The sequence below is a fragment of the Entelurus aequoreus genome, linkage group LG08 (genome assembly GCF_033978785.1).
Source record: "Entelurus aequoreus isolate RoL-2023_Sb linkage group LG08, RoL_Eaeq_v1.1, whole genome shotgun sequence".
NCBI classification, from domain to species: domain Eukaryota; kingdom Metazoa; phylum Chordata; class Actinopteri; order Syngnathiformes; family Syngnathidae; genus Entelurus; species Entelurus aequoreus.
In genome coordinates this window covers 32140272-32160199 of record NC_084738.1, presented here as the reverse complement: position 1 = coordinate 32160199, position 19928 = coordinate 32140272, and the positions used below count along the sequence as shown (strand labels likewise).

The window sequence follows — 19928 nt, the reverse complement described above, 5'->3', positions numbered from 1 at the left end:
CTTATATTAATGTGGAACAGTTTTGTTAATAAATTAGTGAAATTGAAATTTTGAGGGTGCGTGTATTTATATCACGTTATACAGTTTACAAGCACAAATACGGTGTGAATCAATCCATGCTGTTCGATGGCATTGAGTGCTGTAAGTAAGAAAAAGAACAAGACATTTGAAAAACAACACAAATGGAGACACATTTGCAACCACCAATGACATTGAATAGTCTACAGAAACACTGCTTCATTTTCTATGCCCCATTCAGTTAATGATAACTGCTGGTTCAATGTTAGGCTTAGGTTTTAGCAGATTTTCCGTATTTTTCCTACAGACAGCATTTGGTGACCTCAAACAACAAGGCTATGGATTGATTCACACGGGTTTTCACCTTTTGAAGGGTACTGGAAAAACTGGAAAATTGATCTTGAAAGTCCTTAAAAAGTGCTTGAATTTGGCCATGGAAAAGGTGTACGAACCCTGATATTTTCAGTTTCTCATTACTGCGTGTCCGAAAAGGAGTAGGAAGAAGCAGAGCTTTTTTAATCCTGCCTCTTTTCGTTTCATAGCAATTACGAACACATTTGTTTGTACTCAATCTGGAACACAACAGTGAATACATGAATACATGAGTAAGTAAATAGATAAATGAGTACGTAAAACATAATAAATACTTCAATAAACAATAACAAAATCCCACCTCCAAAGACATGCACTTGGGGATAAATTGAGTGGTGACACTAAATTGTCCCTAGTGTGTGAATGTGAGTGTGAATGTTGTCTATCTGTGTTGGCCCTGTGATGAAGACTTGTCCAGGGTGTACCCATGTGCAGCTGGAATAGGATCTAGCACACCCTGCGACCCAGTACGGGACAAACGGTAGAACATGGTTGGCTGGAAATAGGTAATTAAGTTATGATTTACATAATGAGATGAATAAGATTATCATTTATTTTAAACAAGGTTCAAGATGTTTATCAGGATTCTTCTTCCTTGTACTTTGTAAACATTTTGAGTTTTAACAGTTTCCTAAACTGAATATTAATCATACTTTTAAATCCACATACTTGTATACTAAATGTCTTAAGTGTTGTACGTGCATACAAATGTTGTAGTAAAATTTTTCGCTAAGGTTATATGTATCTTTTTTTTTTCTTTAGAAGAATTGTTGTGCAGTCTTGGGTAGCAGCTTATAGTTTGCTTTGTACATAATCTTAGCCGTTTGCGAGTACACCAAATCATTGAATATCAATATTTTTGATTCAATAAATTAGATGTTTGAATGTTTTCGATATTCAACGTTATGTATTATCCCAACTGACCTATTTTGTAACCCGATTAGTGAATAAAGTGTACATTTATAGTTATTTCCCAAAATGTGTACATATTAATATGTATAGTATGGTAACTGTCACGGTCCGGGCATGCCAATGCGCACTCATATGTGCGCTCTGATGAGAGCACCTCCAAGAGCGCACTTCCAGGAGCGCGCCAGGCGCGTATAAGTCCTGCTGCAGCCTGCAGCTGCAATTAATCATCAGCAATCGGCGCACCTGTGGCTGATCAGCGGTCCTGCCTCCAAAAGCCTGCACAACCTGCTATCCCGCGCCAGAACGTAGTCATCTGTTCGAGTACCGTAAGCGATCATCTAGCTCAATGCAACCTTGCTCTCTCCGTTGTGTTCTCCACCGTCATGTTTGATTGGTCTCGTGTATTCCTTGTTGTCCTTCCTGCAGTCTGCCTTCGTTCCACATGACGAGCAGTGCGTCTCGCCTCCCCTGTGTTTTCCCCTCTGGTTCTCTGGCTGCCCCTTGGATCTCGACCTCCAGCCTGGACACAGACTTTTTGACGCCTCGCTACACCCCCGACCACCTGCCTGTCTCACGGATCTACGAGCCTGCCCCTTTTGGACTTGCCTCTCGCTCAACACTCTGGTAACACTCAGCAGTTAATTCCTACAAATGTTCACACACATATACACCCTTTTGGCTCAGTCACACTCAATACCCTTGTTTACTAATATTATTATTTGTTATTTATATATATAAATACATCATAGAGCTTAATATCACACCCTTGTTGTCTGTGCCGTCTACTCCTCCTGTACATAACAGTAACACTAGTAAACAGTAGAGAATATGGAGTGATTTTTGGTCCAGAACAAACTGTTTCCCACTACCTTATGTCGTATATCTTTATATAATAATAATAATACCTTTTACTTATAATGCGCCTTTCTTGGCACTCAAGGACACCGAACAAAAGCAAAACAATAAAATCAATTGGATAACAACAACAAAGATAGATACAATTTACAGTGAATAAGCAGTCAGGTGTCTTTTAAGTCTTGATTTAAAGACGGAAATTGAGTCTATATTGTGAAGGTCTGGTGGTACTGAGGTCCAAAGATGAGGGGCTGAGCGGCTGAAAGCTCGGGCACCCATGATGGACAGTTTATATAAGGGTACAGTAAGATAGACGGATGAAAAGGATCTTAGGGAATGTGAGGGCGTGGCGACATGGAGCAGGTCAGAGAGATATGATGGGGAAAAGTTGTGGATAGCTTTGAAAATGTGGAGAATTATTTTAAATTGGATACGATGTTTGATGGGCAGCCAGTGGAGTTGTTGCAGAACAGGGGTGATGTGCTGGATTCTGGTGATTATCCTACAGCCAAGTTCTGGAGAAGCTAAAGTTTATAAAATGACTTGTGAGGGAGACCAAACAGGAGAGAGTTGCAGTAGTCCAGGCGAGAGGTGACTAGGTTCTGGACCAGTATGGCAGCAGTATGTGGGGTAAGGGATGGGAAAAGGTGATTACTATTGTGTCGATGAAAGTAAGCAGACCGGGTAATGTTGTTTATGTGGGCTTGAAAAGAATGTGCTGTCAAGGATGACATCCAAACTCTTAACTTGGGAGGAGGGTGAAACGGACGAATTGCCGAGAGTAACGGACAAGCTGTTGGTTTTGGCTAGGATGGATTTTGTACCTACAATTAAGATTTCAGTTGTATTATTATTGAGTTGGGGGAAGTTGGATAAGGACCACTGTTTGAGTTCACTGAGGCAGTCTGTAAGGGAGGAAGGAGGAAGAGAAGCAGTGGGTTTGGTAGAGAGGTAGCGCTCAGTGTCATCTGCAAAACAGTGAACATTTATTTTAAATGTACGGAAAATATTGCCAAGGGGATGAATGTAGGTGATAAAAAGCAAGGGACCATGGACACAGCCCTGGGGCACACTAGAGGGAATGGGAGACGGAGGGGATTTGGATGAACGGAGTTTAATAAACTTGAGTGCGGTCAGAGAGATATGATCTAAACCAGTGAAAGGGTGTGCATAACTGCCAACTTTTGAAACTTAAAAAGCCTAGTAGCCAGGGTCCAGGGGCCGACGCAAAATGAATTTCAGCATTCAGACAGATTGTGGCTAAAACCTTCACATTTGTCATAATCATAGGCAACTTTTGACACACAAAACAACTGCAAAAATCATATAGAGTACAAACAATGTTTATTCTATTAGCTAACTTTCTTTATCTGATTAGCCATTTGTGATTTATAGCATGAAATAACAAATATCTTGGCATGTTGTTTATGTTTTCGAAATGATTCAACTATTCAACGTCAAAATATAAACAGTAGAAATAATGAACATAATGTCAGCTAATGTCTTGTTCTAAAACACCAATGAAAATTAAATGTAGCATTTACACAAAAGTCATCACATGTCTGCCACAATCATAGGGTCACTTCTCACAAAAAACATAAAACTCATTGTACTGCAAAGGTCATATGAAATGAAAACATTTTTTATTCTATGACTTAACTTCACGTAAATCAGTAATAATATTCATTGATTTTTAACATGAAAACACCACTATTGTCTTATCAAATTTTACATCTTTCACAATACTATTTGAAATCAACATATGTACAGTAGTGACAATGAAGACAAGTTAATAATTAGCTGAAAAGGCACAAGTGTGGCTAAAATAATCACTTTTTGTTCACAAATATAGGGTTACCTTTCACTAGAAATTAAACTGCAAAAATCAGTATGACTAAGAACATATACAATTAACACTGTCACACCGCAGTGAGGGAAGTCCTGTTTTGGGGTTGTCTGGCGAGCTTCCTGTTTTATGTTGAAAATCTAATCTTCCTCTCGTTTCAGGCCACTTGCTCTTCCTCCTGTGTCACTGGTCTGATGTATTTCCTGATTGTGCCCACCTGTGTCACCCTCCCTCATGTGTATATAGCACTCGTCTTCCCCTGTCTTGTTGCCAGAGTATATCGTCTCGTCATGTACCTCCAGCCGTCTGCCACCATTGTCCAAGATGTTAAGTATTGCCTCGCCTTATTCCTTGATTTCTTTGTACCCTCTGAAGAGGAATTATTTTGATTTGCTAAAGTTTTTTGGTCAGTTTTTTTTAGCTAATTTCATAGTGCTTTGCCTTTCTTTTTTCCCTCCTCTTGGAGCGCTTTAATTTGTAGTTTTCTTAGCTCTTTATAGCGTACTTTCTTTTTATAGCTTCTCCTCCTCTTCATGAGCGATTTTCCTTTTGTGTAGCTATTCATAGATTGTTGTTTCTTTGTTATTAGATCCGTGTAGACCTTTGCTATTGCCTTTTTCCTCCCTCGGGAGTGATTTTCCGTTTGTTTTACGCCTTGTGCTAGGTTTCCTTTTTTACTCTAGTGTATCAAGTATAGTTTGTAGCCATTTGTTTAGTCACTGTGTCTAAAGAGAGTTCTAAGACACTACTGAAATAAAGCCTATGTCAATCGTCCCCCATCTGCACCTGAGTCCTCATTCTCGCCAAGGCATAACAAACACCTAAATGTAGAGTAAAGGTAAAGTCAAGTGATCAATATCATGAAGCCACTAATGCTTTTGCAGTTTTGCTGTAAACTGTAAAATATTTTGAATTAAATATGGCATGCACAAACACATTTAAAGTCCAGTCTTAAGAATTGTTACTATTTTTTATGTTTTAATTGTTGTATTTGTAGATATTACTTTGTTGTTGTTTTTTTTTGCTGTTACTTTCTTTTCGGGGGGTGGTGGGTGGTATGGTTGGGATATAAACAAAAAACATTTGGACATTTAGGGCAGACAACAGATATAAGATGTATGTGAATATGATGTAATGGATAGGAATGTCTGATGCTGGATGTCAATAAAAAATAAAATGAAAAAAAAGAAAAGAATTGTTACTGTCCATTGTGCATCTCTTGGCTTTTTTGAACTGGTCTTTTGAGTGGGTCACACTATGACACTTGCTTCCTGAAGCTGTCATCATCATTTTTCCTGTCATCAGACTGCCCAACACTTTTGTAGATAAACTTGACCTGAACTCAGTCTAGTTTTTGTTTACATGGCTGAAGATTCTCTCGCAATCTGCATTACTGTGGTACATCACCAACACTGATTTAGCAACCTTGAACAGAGCTTCATATTTGGTCTTTCTTGTAGCTGTGTCCTTCAGTTTTGCAAATTCATGCCATGCACTGTCAACTCTTTCAGCTTCAGCAATAGCAGCACAGAGGGAGTCACACTGGTACATGAAAAATTCTTCCTCAACATTTTTCCTGTCATCCTTGCTCAGGAAGTGTGGATACCGTTCGATGACTGTCACCTGGCTGAATTTACATTGTTGTCTGTTCTGAATATCGAGGAATCTGGCATTCACCAGCACTGGATCACCAAATGGGAAAGAAGCCATCATGTAGCTACATGTGCCACTATAGAACCTCCTGACACTGGAAAAGAAGGCAGGCAAGTCACAGTTCTCTCTATGATGTGACAAGTAGTCCCTACATTCTGAGCCAATGTATAGGTCTTTGTCATATTTCTGATTGTCTCTGTCAGCAAAGTCTATCTTTGTTATGTCTGGAGCAGTTGTCATGATGTTGGGCTTAACAAATCTCATTGCTATCTTGCTGAACTGTGTACACAGAACATGGTGCAAACCAGTGACGTGCGGTGAGGTTCATGGCTGGTGAGGCACTGACTTCATCACAGTCAGATTTACAAACATATGAACCCTAAAGAGTATCTTATTCACCATTTGATTGGCAGCAGTTAACGGATTATGTTTAAAAGCTCATACCAGCATTCTTCCCTGCTTGGCACTCAGCATCAAGGGTTGGAAATGGGGGTTAAATCACCAAAAACTATTTCCGGGCGCGGCGCCGCTGCTGCCCACTGCTCCCCTCACCTCCCAGGGGGTGAACAAGGGGGTCAAATGCAGAGGACAAATTTCACCGCACCTAGTGTGTGTGTGAGACAATCATTGGTACTTTAACTTAACTTTAACTTTACACATACAAACTAGCACACAAAAAAGCATATTTAATACAAAAAAAACGTTATTATGGTCTTACCTTTACTTATAAATGAAGTCCATGTCCCGCTGTTGTGCTGGATGAATGCACTCCCGTCGTACAATGCACCCCCTGACGAGAGTGTTATATCAACTAAAGCCCACACTTAAACTTTCCACGTGCAAGATTTAATCTATTTAAAAAAAGTTATTTAATAAGAAGCCAAAAAGTGCAAAAACAATAATGTTCATGTTGGAGGAGTTGTGAATGAATGAAATATGAAATCCGTGCTGCAGTCTGCAGGTGTACCTAATTTTGTGGCCCTGCGGTCATTCACAACTCCTCCAACATGAACATTATTGTTTTTGCACTTTTTGCCTTCTTATTAAATAACTTTTTTAAATAGTGTAACCGAGGGTTTATAAATGTCGCATATACTGCATGAAACTACAAAATAATAAACACGGAGGCTCCAGTTTACACGAGGACCACTTTATTTACCTTCTTTCAAAAACCTCCGCTCCACTCCAACGTGTCATCACTTCCGCTCTTAGCGCCTTCAAAATAAGAGCGCAAGGCATATACTGTATAACAGCGTGTAACAGGAATTAACATCACAAAGAGGAAAGCCCATAAAAATAGGTTACAATAGATTCAATCTTGCACGTGGAAAGAATACAAATAATCTAAAACTGGTGAAGTTAAATGGAAAATAACTTTATAGTATAATCACTGGATACATATAACAATTTAATTAGATTTTTTTCTTTTTACATATTTTTTCTTTCCATGATGGCAGGTGAGGCCCCGCCTCTAGTGACTGCACGTCACTGGTGCAAACGATGTATACAAAGTTCATCTTTTTGCAGAAATGTATTGGTCTCATTAAATGTTGACAACATTCCCATCAAGAAATGAGTAAAGCGTTCTAGTCTGTCATCTTGTTTAGGATGAGACTGGCTTTGGGTTTCCGCCTTGTCTGATGACTTGTCTGCTCACTGAAAAAAATAACTCATAAGATTTACTTGAAAAAATTATTGTAAGTATTTGCACGCAAATTATTTAAGTAAAATTTAATGCTGCAATATCAAGTAACACTCACTTGCCAGTATCAAGTAAATTCTACGTACCATATAACATAACAGTTGTGAAGATATTAAGTAACAGTTACTTAATTACATCCAAGTTTTAAGTTATATTTATTTAAACAAATTAAGTAAAGTCTACTTGTTTTTCATTGGCAGGAACATCATTTTACTCAAAATTTTAAGTAAATTTTATATATCTGTAGTATTTGCTGTTATGAAGTAATTCAGTATATTTTTATTATTTTCTTGTGCTTGACATTTTAATTTACTTGGTTGCATTACGTTACATTACTCACTAAAATTAGGTAATCATTGCCAGTTTTCTTTTGATAAATGTTACCAAATAAATGTAACCAATACTCTATGCATTTAATATATATGTATCACATATCACACAACTAAATTACAATGCAATTAAACAGTTTCTTTTTAATTCAATCTTAAAACCTTCTGAAACAGAGTTTCTACATTCATTGCAGAAATATAATACTCAACAACAACTTCTGAGAGAGGGTCAGGACAGAAACCACCTCTTAAACTTTGAGCAGTGGTGTATGGATTATGTATACCCCTATTTAAATGGGGGGAAAAACAGAATGTACTGTATAAGTACTGCGTTAATAGTAAAAGTGCATTGTATTGTACTGCATTATAATTTGTACTAACAGTAAATTAAAGATGTATCTCCAGCAAAAGGTATTCAAAGTAAATAGTAGAAATAGTATATTTTTAAAATAAAATATCCAAAGGTTGGTACGACTGGTAAACAACAAATACACAGTATTACACATTATACACCAAATCCAACATAGATCTGGTAACATAGTCACTTCTCAAATATGCAATTAAAATCTTACAAACCTACACACTGAAAAAGTGCAATTTCAACATTTAAACCAGTCCTCTGACTAGTGCACTTTTAAGTATGCAATTAAAACATTAATGAAATAAAATCAACAAATCAACTAAAAATAAACAGCTTAAGGTGTCTAACCATTCTTGTTGAAGAATACAATCTTTACTGTCATTAACAGATACCTTATTTGACAAAAAATGAAAAACATTTATGACAGGCAACCCACTAGTAAGGATGGAGACATCGACTGGATCCTCATCAGCACCGTGGACGACGAGTATTTTGAGGATGTGTTTACCGACATCACTCCGGCTGTCCTCCTGCATACAATACACAACAAAAAAGAAGAATGTTATTGAGAAACAAATAATAGAACTGCATGAATCATTCAAAGTGACTTCATTATCAGGGAAGAATGAACACAAGAATATATGTTCCTTTCAATCAATCAATGTCAATCAATCAATGTTTATTTATATAGCCCTAAATCACAAGTGTCTCAAAGGGCTGTACAAGCCACAACGACATCCTCGGTACAGAGCCCACATACGGGCAAGGAAAAACTCACCCCAGTGGGACGTCGGTGAATGACTATGAGAAACCTTGGAGAGGACCGCATATGTGGGTAACCCCCCCCCCCCCCCCCCCCCCCCCTAGGGGAGACCGAAAGCAATGGATGTCGAGTGGGTCTGACATAACATTGTGAAAGTCCAGTCCACAGTGGATCCAACACATCAGCGAGAGTCCAGTCCACAGCGGGGCCAACAGGAAACCATCCCGAGCGGAGACGGGTCAGCAGCGCAGAGATGTCCCCAACCGATGCACAGGCTAGTGGTCCACCCGGGGTCCCGACTCTGGACAGCCAGCACTTCATCCATGGCCACCGGACCTATGCAACTCCCCCTCGCAAGGGACAGGGGAGAAGAGGAGAGAAGAAAAGAAACGGCAGATCAACTGGTCTAAAAAAGGGGGGTCTATTTAAAGGCTAGATTATACAAATGAGTTTTAAGATGGGACTTAAATGCTTCTACTGAGGTAGCACCTCTAACTGTTACCGGGAGGGCATTCCAGAGTACTGGAGCCCGAATAGAAAACGCTCTATAGCCCGCAGACTTTTTTTTGGCTCTGGGAATCACTAATAAGCCGGAGTTCTTTGAAAGCAGATTTCTTGCCGGGACATATGGTACAATACAATCGGCGAGATAGGCTGGAGCTGAACCGTGTAGTATTTTATACGTAAGTAGTAAAACCTTAAAGTCGCATCTTAAGTGCACAGGAAGCCAGTGCAGGTGAGCCAGTATAGGCGTAATATGATCAAACTTTCTTGTTTTTGTCAAAAGCCTTGCAGCCGCATTTTGTACCAACTGTAATCTTTTAATGCTAGACATAGGGAGACCCGAAAATAATACATTACAGTAATCGAGACGAGACGTAACGAACGCATGAATAATGATCTCAGCGTCGCTAGTGGACAAGATGGAACGAATTTTAGCCATATTACGGAGATGAAAGAAGGCCGTTTTAGTAACACTCTTAATGTGTGACTCAAACGAGAGAGTTGGGTCGAAGATAATACCCAGATTCTTTACCGAGTCGCCTTGTGTAATTGTTTGGTTGTCAAATGTTAAGGTGGTATTATTAAATAGATGTTGGTGTCTAGCAGGACCGATAATCAGCATTTCCGTTTTCTTAGCGTTGAGTTGCAAAAAGTTAGCGGACATCCATTGTTTAATTTCATTAAGACACGCCTCCAGCTGACTACAATCCGGCGTGTTGGTCAGCTTTAGGGGCATGTAGAGTTGGGTGTCATCAGCATAACAGTGAAAGCTAACACCGTACTTGCGTATGATGTCACCCAGCGGCAGCATGTAAATACTAAAGAGTGCAGGGCCAAGAACCGAACCCTGGGGAACTCCGCACGTTACCTTGACATAGTCCGAGGTCACATTGTTATGGGAGACGCACTGCATCCTGTCAGTAAGATAAGAGTTAAACCAAGACAAGGCTAAGTCTGACATACCAATACGTGTTTTGATACGCTCTAATAAAATATTATGATCGACGGTATCGAAAGCGGCGCTAAGGTCAAGAAGCAGCAACATAGATGACGCATCAGAATCCATCGTTAGCAATAGATCATTAGTCATTTTTGCAAGGGCTGTCTCCGTAGAGTGATTTGCCCTGAAACCGGATTGAAAAGGTTCACAGAGATTGTTAGTCACTAAGTGTTCATTTAGCTGCTGTGCAACAATTTTTTCGAGAATTTTGGAAATAAACGGAAGGTGGGAGACCGGTCGGTAGTTTACCATGAGGTCAGGATCGAGGTTAGGTCTTTTGAGCAGAGGATGAATAACCACTTTTTTGAATGCTAGGGGAACAGTGCCGGAGGAAAGTGGTAAGTTTATAATATTTAACACTGATGGACCTAATAATACAAACAGTTCCTTGATAAGTTTCCCAGGAAGTGGGTCAAGTAAACATGTTGTTTGTTTTATCCCACTTACACGCTGTAATAATTCCTCTAATGTTATTTCATCAAAAATAGAGAGACTATTTTGGAGGGCAGTGTCCGTCGTACATACAGTCGTATTTGTGTTAATAGAACCCAGTTGTAGCTGGGATGCGTTGTCTTTAATCTCCTTTCTAATGAGTTCAATTTTCTTATTAAAGAAATTCATAAAATCATCTGCCGAGTGGGTGGAGCTACTGGGAGGAGTCCCTTGTTGGGTTAGCGATGCTACTGTACTAAACAGAAATTTAGGATCGTTTTTGTTGAGGCGGATGAGATTCGAGTAGTATTTAGCTTTAGCTAAGGTAAGCATGCGTTTATAAGTTATTAAACTATCACTCCATGCTTGATGGAAAACCTCAAGTTTAGTCGCGCGCCATTTGCGTTCCAGTTTTCTACATGATAATTTATGAGCTCTAATTTCTTCTGTAAACCATGGGGTGCGCCTTTTAGGGGCCCTTTTTTGCTTTAGCGGTGCTATACTATCAATAATTTCGCGCAAGTCATCGTCAAAGTTGTTAGTGAGGTTATCAATAGAGCCGACATAATTTGGGAATGGTGCCATTACCAAAGGCAGTAGGTCAGCAAGAGTCATCGTTGTGGCAGCATTAATGTTGCGGCCGCTATAGCAGTTATTATTATTATTAGCTTGTTGACAATGAGTCAAAACTTCAAATTTTATAAGGTAATGATTGGACATTACTTTAGTATATGGAAGTATCATAACTTTGGAGGTGGTGACACCCCTGACAAGCACTAGATCTATTGTATTACCGTTGCGATGCGTGGGTTCATGTATTATTTGTGTAAGACCACAGCTATCAATTATGGTTTGGAGCGCCACGCACTGAGGGTCCGATGGGGTATTCATATGGATATTAAAGTCCCCCATTATGATTATATTGTCGGCGTGCGTCACTAGATCAGCAACGAACTCTGAGAATTCACTGATAAAGTCTGCTTTCCTCTTAACTTTAACATTAAATTAACCTGTGTCATTAAAAAATATTTTTAAATGATTAAAATAATGATATACCAAGCAGTCTTCAAAAAGTTCCTCTTCCTTCTCGCCAAGGTACAGTATAAGGCTGCGGATAATGGTTTCACGCCTCATCTCAATGCTCTGTTTCTGTGAACAGATTAAGAACATGAACATAACCATTATACATACACAATGAACTGTCAAGTGAAAACACAAGTGCATATATTTGCTCGTGTTTTAAGTGCATGGACCCAGAGCGTGCAAGGGCATGGAATCTACCAAGTGTGAGACTTGTCCTGTATGTGTATACTGTATGTGTCTGTGAGTGAGAAAAAAAGTAGGTCCAGCTCCTTGTAAAACATACTGTATGAACAAGCAAAACAAGCACACCTGACTCAGTCTGTCCAGGAGCGGCCTCATCTTGATCCCCACAGCACCTCCCTTGGCTTTCATCAGGGTAATACGTTTTGGTGTGTGTTCGTCCAGTTAGTGCATGAAAGTTCGCTCCAGGGGAATGGTAGTTATTCTCCTGAATTCCTCCTTGATCTGAATGGACAAAATATTCACAAGTACATCAATATTATTTTTATATAGATGTACATGTTTGAAAAGAAAATTCATTCATTAATTATTGTTACAGCTCAATAAAGCAAATTGTTAGGTTATCGGCAATCACAGAAAAAACAGTGTCCTTTATTATTTTTCCTAAACAGGGCACAAAAAGACCATCTTCTTCAAGTCTTTTCAAATCACTTAACAATGGATCTAGCACTTGGGGATAACCAAATTTCTTAATGCCGTCTGCCTTGCACAAAACAGATAAGTAAATAGATGATAATGTAGACCTCAATACAGACGGAATATCAGTAAACACCCAGTAAACACCTGTTACCTTGTGCTTCTTACGAGATGTTCCTAATTGATTGCATATTTCAAAGTCATCACAGTAAAGTAGGAGTGAAAGCCTTAACTCTTCTCCACAAATAAATGTGTTTTCCTTGAAGTGGGTACCATCATGAAAACTAGTGTACTGACATGAAGAACTACAATGTGTTACACTTTTCAAAACCTTCTCCTGGATGTCACTATTTTTCAGAACTTGTGACAAGGATTGCAAAATAGGTATATACTGAAAGGTATTTCCTTCTTTCGCATCTAGTATATACTCAACAGGTTCAACAATAGAGAAATGTTCTTTTAAATAACTATTTCTCTTGTATGCCGTGCCAAGAGGACCTTCTCCACTAAAGGCTACACTAAGAGGATTTAACTGGCAAAGGCTTTTTACTAAATCTGTGATCACCACTTCTTCAACAGTGCAGTTATGGTTTTGTAATGTACTATGGACAATATTTTTAATAACAGGTGCAGATGCTGAACAAGTAATAAATTGAAGCTCCTTTACAATCTCATCTATACATCTTCTAGGCACATTGAATATACAGTCTAGTTTAAGCAATAAGGAACCAAGCTCATCAACAATAGCCTGGACTAAATCTTCACCCTCTTGGACAAATGTTTCATCAGAAGTAACTTCACTTTCAATCAAACTACTACCCTCTGTTACCTCACTTGACTGACTTGAATGTGTCTGGAATACAGTATTTTTTAAATCTTCAATGCAGTGAGGATTGTGATTCCTACTTTTATGTGAAGCCAAAGTTGAATATATATTCGTACTGTAGTCACAATCTTTAAAACCACAATTAACAGTTTCGTGCTTTTTCAGATGAGTCGCGAGGTGTTCAAAATATTGTTTCTCTGTGTTAAAACTACATGAATTACATACAAGACACGAAAATGAAACTATCTGCCCTAACTGTTGAGTCTGTGTATGATTTCTAGACAAATGTGCATGAAGTGCCCCCCAACTTTTAAATAAACAAGGACAATCTGAGTACAAGCAGCGTAGTGATCGGCCTTGACTAGTGTGTGGATGCTTCAATCTATAATGTTTTATAAGCTCTAAACATTTTGATGACCTAAAATTGCATCGTTTGCACGACCATCTCATACCACAAGAGGCCTACCCACACAGCAGAAGACTGCTATACGGATCCGCCTTCAAGTCGCCCAACCCGCGTTACTGTCACATTCGTTTTGACTCCGCCTAGAGGATACAGCTCCGCAATTGTCTTTTATCTGTGTTTTGTGTTCCGGGGGACCCCGACTCCAGAATGTGAAAGTTTCCTGCGTGAAGCCGGTGAGTAAAAAGTTCAATACAGTTAACTTAGGCCATCTTTTGTTAGACGCTGTGAATGTGTGTAGGTTACATGCTACGATATTCCACATATTTCCAACTGCTTGAAACGAAAGCGTATTACTTTATTGTCAGTGTTGTTTAGGCCCAGGTTGCTAACGTTACTGCGTTAGTCAACAACGTAACGTTAACGGAGTGGAAACAGCCGTTCTTTGCCATTAATATGAGTGTGGATTATTTCTTTCTTTGTTCTTTAGTGGAGCTCGAGATCCTGTTTACTGTGGACTAGCTGTGTGTGACGCCATGTTGTTTTTCTTTACATAAAAAAAAAAAGGTATGTCTATGTGTTTTTTGGCATAGTTAATTGTAGAAAAAAATATAAAATGAGGTGATGTGAGTGGGAAACATTGCTGCACATATTAAGGATCCTTTTTCTTGATCTATATTTTTGTTATTTGCTGATGTAAATATTTTATATGCTGTTTTTTATTTAATTAATTTATTAGAGACTATTTTATGCTTTATTTACCTTTTTTATTATTATTATTTTATTTACTATTATTATTATTATTTCCACATGTAAGCATACATAATTGATCATATTAGTACATTGTTTGATTGCTTTGCTTAATGCATTCCATAATTTAATTCCTCATACTGATATACTGAAGGTCTTAAGTGTTGTACGTGCGTACAAATGTTTTAAATTACATTTCTCTCTAAGATTATTTTTCTCCTCTTTTTTTGAGAAGAATTGTTGTATATTCTTGGGTAGCAGGTTATAGTTTGCTTTGTTTATAATTTTAGCTGTTTGCAAATTCACTATGTCGTGGAATTTCAGTATATTTGATTCAATAAATAAAGGATTTGTGTGTTCTCTATATCCAACATTATATATTATTCTAACTGATCTTTTTTGTAACACCGTTAATGAATGAAGTGTACTTTTGTAATTATTTCCCCATATTTCTACACAATAACTCAGATATGTAACACTAGTGAACAGTAGAGAATATGAAGTGATTTTTTGTCTAGAACATGTTTTGCTTTATTCATTATTGACGTGTTTCTTGCTACTTTATGTTGTATATTTTTTACTTGAGATTTCCAGTTCAATTTATCATCAATCATTATACCTAGAAATTTGGTTTCATTTACTCTTTCAATTTATATTCCGTCTATTTGTATTTGTGTTTGACTTTCTTTTCTACTGTTACCAAATAGCATTATTTTAGTTTTACTGAGATTCAAAGATAGTCTGTTTTTGTCAAACCATCTTTTTAATTTGTTAATTTCTTCTGTTATTATTTGTATTATCTTCTGTGTGTTCTCTCCTGAACAAAACGCTGTTGTATCATCCGCAAATAACACTAACTTTAAATCTTTTGTAACTTTACAAATGTCATTTATCTAGACATTGAATAATTTAGGTCCTATATTGATCCCTGAGGTACACCACAGGATATATTTAGCGTTGTAGACGAAACCCCCACATTAATATTAAAGATATGGTTAACATTCTTAGTGCTAAAGATATTCCCCTCTCCTTGTATCCCTTCTCCCAGCTCCACCGTCTCGCCGAGTGCCAGCAAGAGTCATAAGTACTTGTCAACTCGACTCCTCAACTGGAGATAACTTTCTAGGTAAAGACTGATCTCCAAAAATAATATCTCAGCATCCACTAACCATGGTTAACAGATCACAACCATTTAATACCAATGTATGTCCCTTAGCACCTCACCATGGGGAAGGATGTATTCATATGCCTTCACCAGCACATGCATTAAACATGCAGAGAGTTACACAAGGTAGGGACTGATCTCTGTATACACTACACCCATAATTTCAAACCCTACTTTACGATTGAGCTGAAGTTCTGACTATTATGACCTGTACTTTTACCTTTCTTATAGTTCTTACCACCTTGGGGCACCATTCAGGTAAAATCTCAGCTCATCTTACTTGCTTATTTGTATACACTAACACCTGTGCATGCTTTTGTCCACGTTGTTCCTTTGACGATGAATAAATACCCCTTTTCTTTCTTTCTACATTAAGGGTGCCTTTTCATCTGATTAAATTTATAATGAACAGGGACATTGCGGTTGTCCCAAGTGGATGGTATGATGATAGGATGGTTTTCTGGCCCAGCTATAAAAACACCGACAGAATTGAAAGGGCCGCTTTAAATTAGGTGCAGCATGAGCCAAACTGGCCAAGATTTGACGTTTCTGTTGTCCGAACTTGTGGTATGCAAATTCATAATCTTCTTGTTTAAAAATAACGTCATAGTTGCTTCTCCTTATGCTTGGAATAACCTATTGTGTCTATGTTCTGACCAGGTCTCTTGTAAGAGAGAGACCTAATTTATCATCATCAATAATAATAATATTCTGTTCAGCTCTACAGCTAATTTGAAACTCATGTTCATTTTAACATATTCAATTTTAGACAACTACAAAGACGCATTAAAAATAATGCAACAATATGGAAAGGGCTGCAACACCTCAGACCTGCAATCTGAGGCAGAGAACAAGGAGCTGCCAGAAAAAAGGAACAGGAAGCCAGTGTAAGTGTGTTCCGTCTTGTTTTTGTCATGTTTCTACAGTAATAGGAAGGTTATTTCCGGTGGCATTCATAAATAGACCAGAGATGCTTGTACTATATGTATATTTGGCAATTTTGGTATTGCAATAATCCTAATGATATGGTTACCCAACAGCCATCGTCTCGGGGACTCAGATGATAGCGAAGAAGACCCGGGAAATAATGACCTCACATCTCTGGGGTTGGCAAGCCAATTGCACAGGCAGAGTAAGGAATAATCTCTTAACATCGAAAACAACAAAACCACCACATTAATATTAAAGATATGGTTAACATTCTTAGTGCTAAAGATATTCCCCTCTCCTTGTATCCCTTCTCCCAGCTCCACCGTCTCGCCGAGTGCCAGCAAGAGTCATGAGTACTTGTCAACTCGACTCCTCAACTGGAGATAACTTTCTAGGTAAAGACTGATCTCCAAAATAAGATCTCAGCATCCAGTAACCATGGTTAACAGATCTCAACCATTTAATACAAATTTATCTCCCTTAGCACCTCACCATGGGGAAGGACGCATTCATATGCCTTCACCAGCACCTGCATTAAACATGCAGAGAGTTACACAAGGTAGGGACTGATCTCTGAAATATTAGTGTATAGATAGGCCCCTTGGGTATTACCAGTCATGGTTAACTGATGGCTCTCTCACAATGCCCACCTCACTAGGAACGGCAGTCCCTCCTCGACTCCCTCCACCCCCCTCACCAGCAGCCCTCAACATGTGGCAGACAAAGGAGCCTTGATCCAGCCTGGCCTACAGGCCAACATGGCGAGGGGAAAGAATGGCCGACAACATTTCCTGCTCTGGTGAGCAATAACTGACAAATACCGGATGGTCATTCTGTGCCACAAATTTTGGAAAAAATTCAAATTCACAACAATCACATATTTTCTTCAAACTTTGTCAATAACTTTTGTCATTAACTAAGGTCAATAGCTAATGTCAGGATTATGAGTAATGAGGATAAACACTGAAACATGTTAATTTTATACTGCGGTTTGTCAACAGCGCCTGAGGTAATCCACATCCTTAGCCTGCTGGAAACTATTAAGCACAACCAAGACCAGCTGATTGCGAAGGTAAACTTCTTAAGCCTTGAATAGGTCAATAATTCATAATGACATTGATTTTGATTCATTATTATTTTTGAAAGAAAGAAACAGCCTACATGGCAGCTTTGTGTGATTAGAGTAAACATTGCTACATTTTCTTGTTACATTTCACCTGTTTGCTCTTTAAATACCACTTTTAATGTTTTTTATTTATTTCGATCATATTTTTTAAAAATGTGCCCTGGGGCCGTTAAAAAATGACCTGCAGGCCGCAAATGGCCCCCGGGCCGCACTTTGGACACCCCTGGCCTACATGAATACAAACATAGAATGATAGTACAAATATAATAAGAAAACAATGTCAACCTCCCAAAGTTGGGTTATGGATATTTATTTATGTCCCCCACCCCCAACCCCCCGCCGCCGTCATCCAACAGAGCCAAACAAGTACTCTGATCAAGGAACCAAATAACGATATTGTTTAAACATTTTGGATGTCTTGCACACCTATACCCTGATCACAAATTCATAGTTTACGCACCTTATTTTAACCACCTCCAGTAACTTTAAGTCATGTTTTTTTTTTTCAAATGTAATCTCCTTAATACCTATCACATATTTTGTATTGTGTAAGCATACTTGGCTTTGGATGCTTCCTACCATAAACATAAACGTATCTGTCTTGTAATCTTGTTTGATTACAGGTGCTGTGAGTAAAAATGTGTTGACAAGGTCAGCCACGGACGTTGAGGTCACCAAACACGCCATCAGGTGGTTCAACTTGGCGGGGGATCGGGCAACGAGGAGACGAGTCCCGCTTCCACCTCCTCAGGAGGAATATAGATGTATATATGTATAAATAAACAACCTTTTATTGGACTTCTTGTCATTCAAAATGTCAGGATTTTTCCCACTCACATCACCTCATTTTATATTTTTTTCTACAATTAACTATGCCAAAAAACACATAGACATACCTTTTTTTTTGTAATGGAAACAAAAACAACATGGCGTCACACACAGCTAGTCCACAGTAAACAGGATCTCCAGCTCCACTAAAGAACAAATAAATAAATAATACACACTCATATTAATGGTAAAGAACGGCTGTTTCCACTCTGTTAACGTTACGTTGTTGACTAACGCAGTAACGTTAGCGACCTGGGCCTAAACAACACTGACAATAAAGTAATACGCTTTCGTTTCAAGCAGTTGGAAATATGTGGAATATCGTAGCATGTAACCTACACACATTCACAGCGTCTAACAAAAGATGGCCTAAGTTAACTGTATTGAACTTTTTACTCACCGGCTTCACGCGGGAAACTTTCACATTCTGGAGTCGGGGTCCCCCGGAACACAAAACACAGATAAAAGACAATTTTACAATAGCACGGCGAAAAAATGACCGTCGTTGTGTGGGTTTTTTGACGAATAACACTCTTTTCCACTTTTCTTCGCTCGGGCCTCACCTACCGCGTGCAGCCATTTTGAATTTTCTGTATACGTGACGTCAGACGCACGTCCCCATGCAAAGCATTCTGGGAGGCGGCGCTGGAAATAAAATAGCCTTTTTTTACAGAATATAGCCCCGCGGCAGGCCAAGGACCAGATGGGGGGATTACATCTCCTCTCTGGCCTGGAAACGCTTCGGGATTCCCCAGGAGGAAGTCGCAAATGTTGCTCTGGAGAGGGAAGTCTGGGGGTCTTTGCTGGAGCTGTTGTCCCCGCGACCCGATTCCGGATAAGCGGTTGAAGATGGATGGATGGATGCTAGTCCTAATATCAAACAACGTCATTGCAATCATACATAAATGATGATGGAAACACAAAGGCTGATCTTTACTGCGAATGTAGCAATAAATCAATAAATCTATACTTACGTTCGTGTTCCAGCAAAGAAAGTCCAGAGATCTTGGCCCATGCGCGTACACGCTAGTAGGCGCGTCCACGTCTGCGGGTGCAGACATTGGTCGGCTCAGCGCGCGTAGGCGGAGCCTATAACTCTCGGCGGCGCGCGCCGGTTTGGTTTGTCGCGTCCGCGTATGCGAATCAGACACGAGTCCGCTCAGGATCAGCTGTCTGACCGTACAATTTTCAGAGGCGGAGCTGTATCCTCTAGGCGGAGCCAAAACGAATGTGACAGTAACGCGGGTTGGGCGACTTGAAGGCGGATCCGCATAGCAGTCTTCTGCTGTGTGGGTAGCTTCTTGTCAAAAAAAAAGAAAAGAAAGAAAACTGCCAGCGAAGTCTCTTTATAATCGCAAGCTGATGCTCTCAAAGACCTCTGGCGCTTCTGTCAGTAAATGTGTGTTTTAAAAA

General features: G+C 39.1%; 2 protein-coding genes and 1 long non-coding RNA gene across 3 annotated transcripts in view; 1 reads left to right on the top strand and 2 right to left on the bottom strand.

The window, feature by feature from the left end:
• Window positions 1-6480, bottom strand: part of LOC133655068 (urotensin-2 receptor) — a 112808-nt gene extending 106328 nt beyond the window's left edge. Inside the window, exon 1 of the mRNA XM_062054976.1 lies at window positions 6375-6480. The gene's annotated coding sequence lies outside the window, so the exon portion shown is untranslated. The remainder of the gene's footprint in view (window positions 1-6374) is intronic.
• Window positions 5351-19648, bottom strand: LOC133656385 (uncharacterized). The gene is made up of 4 exons (XM_062057472.1): window positions 19490-19648; window positions 12140-12295; window positions 10637-11896; window positions 5351-5935 (listed from the first exon to the last, which is right to left on the bottom strand). Exons 3-4 carry the CDS (start codon window positions 11657-11659, stop codon window positions 5351-5353), a joined length of 1608 nt encoding a protein of 535 aa, XP_061913456.1. The 5' UTR covers window positions 11660-11896; window positions 12140-12295; window positions 19490-19648.
• Window positions 17298-18452, top strand: LOC133655067 (uncharacterized). The gene is made up of 3 exons (XR_009826932.1): window positions 17298-17360; window positions 17563-17633; window positions 18311-18452. It is a non-coding gene; the product is annotated as an uncharacterized LOC133655067 (long non-coding RNA).
• Window positions 19649-19928: the final 280 nt, after the last annotated feature.

What these genes read in the sequence shown, in the direction of transcription:
- LOC133656385 (XM_062057472.1), bottom strand. Translation starts at nt 11,659, where the DNA reads ATGGGGGACTTTAATATCCATATGAATACCCCATCGGACCCTCAGTGC. An exon ending in TACCACTTTCCTCCGGCACT is followed by an intron (nt 5,936 to 10,636) that starts GTTCCCCTAGCA and finishes CTGTGTACACAG; the next exon opens with TTCAGCAAGATAGCAATGAG.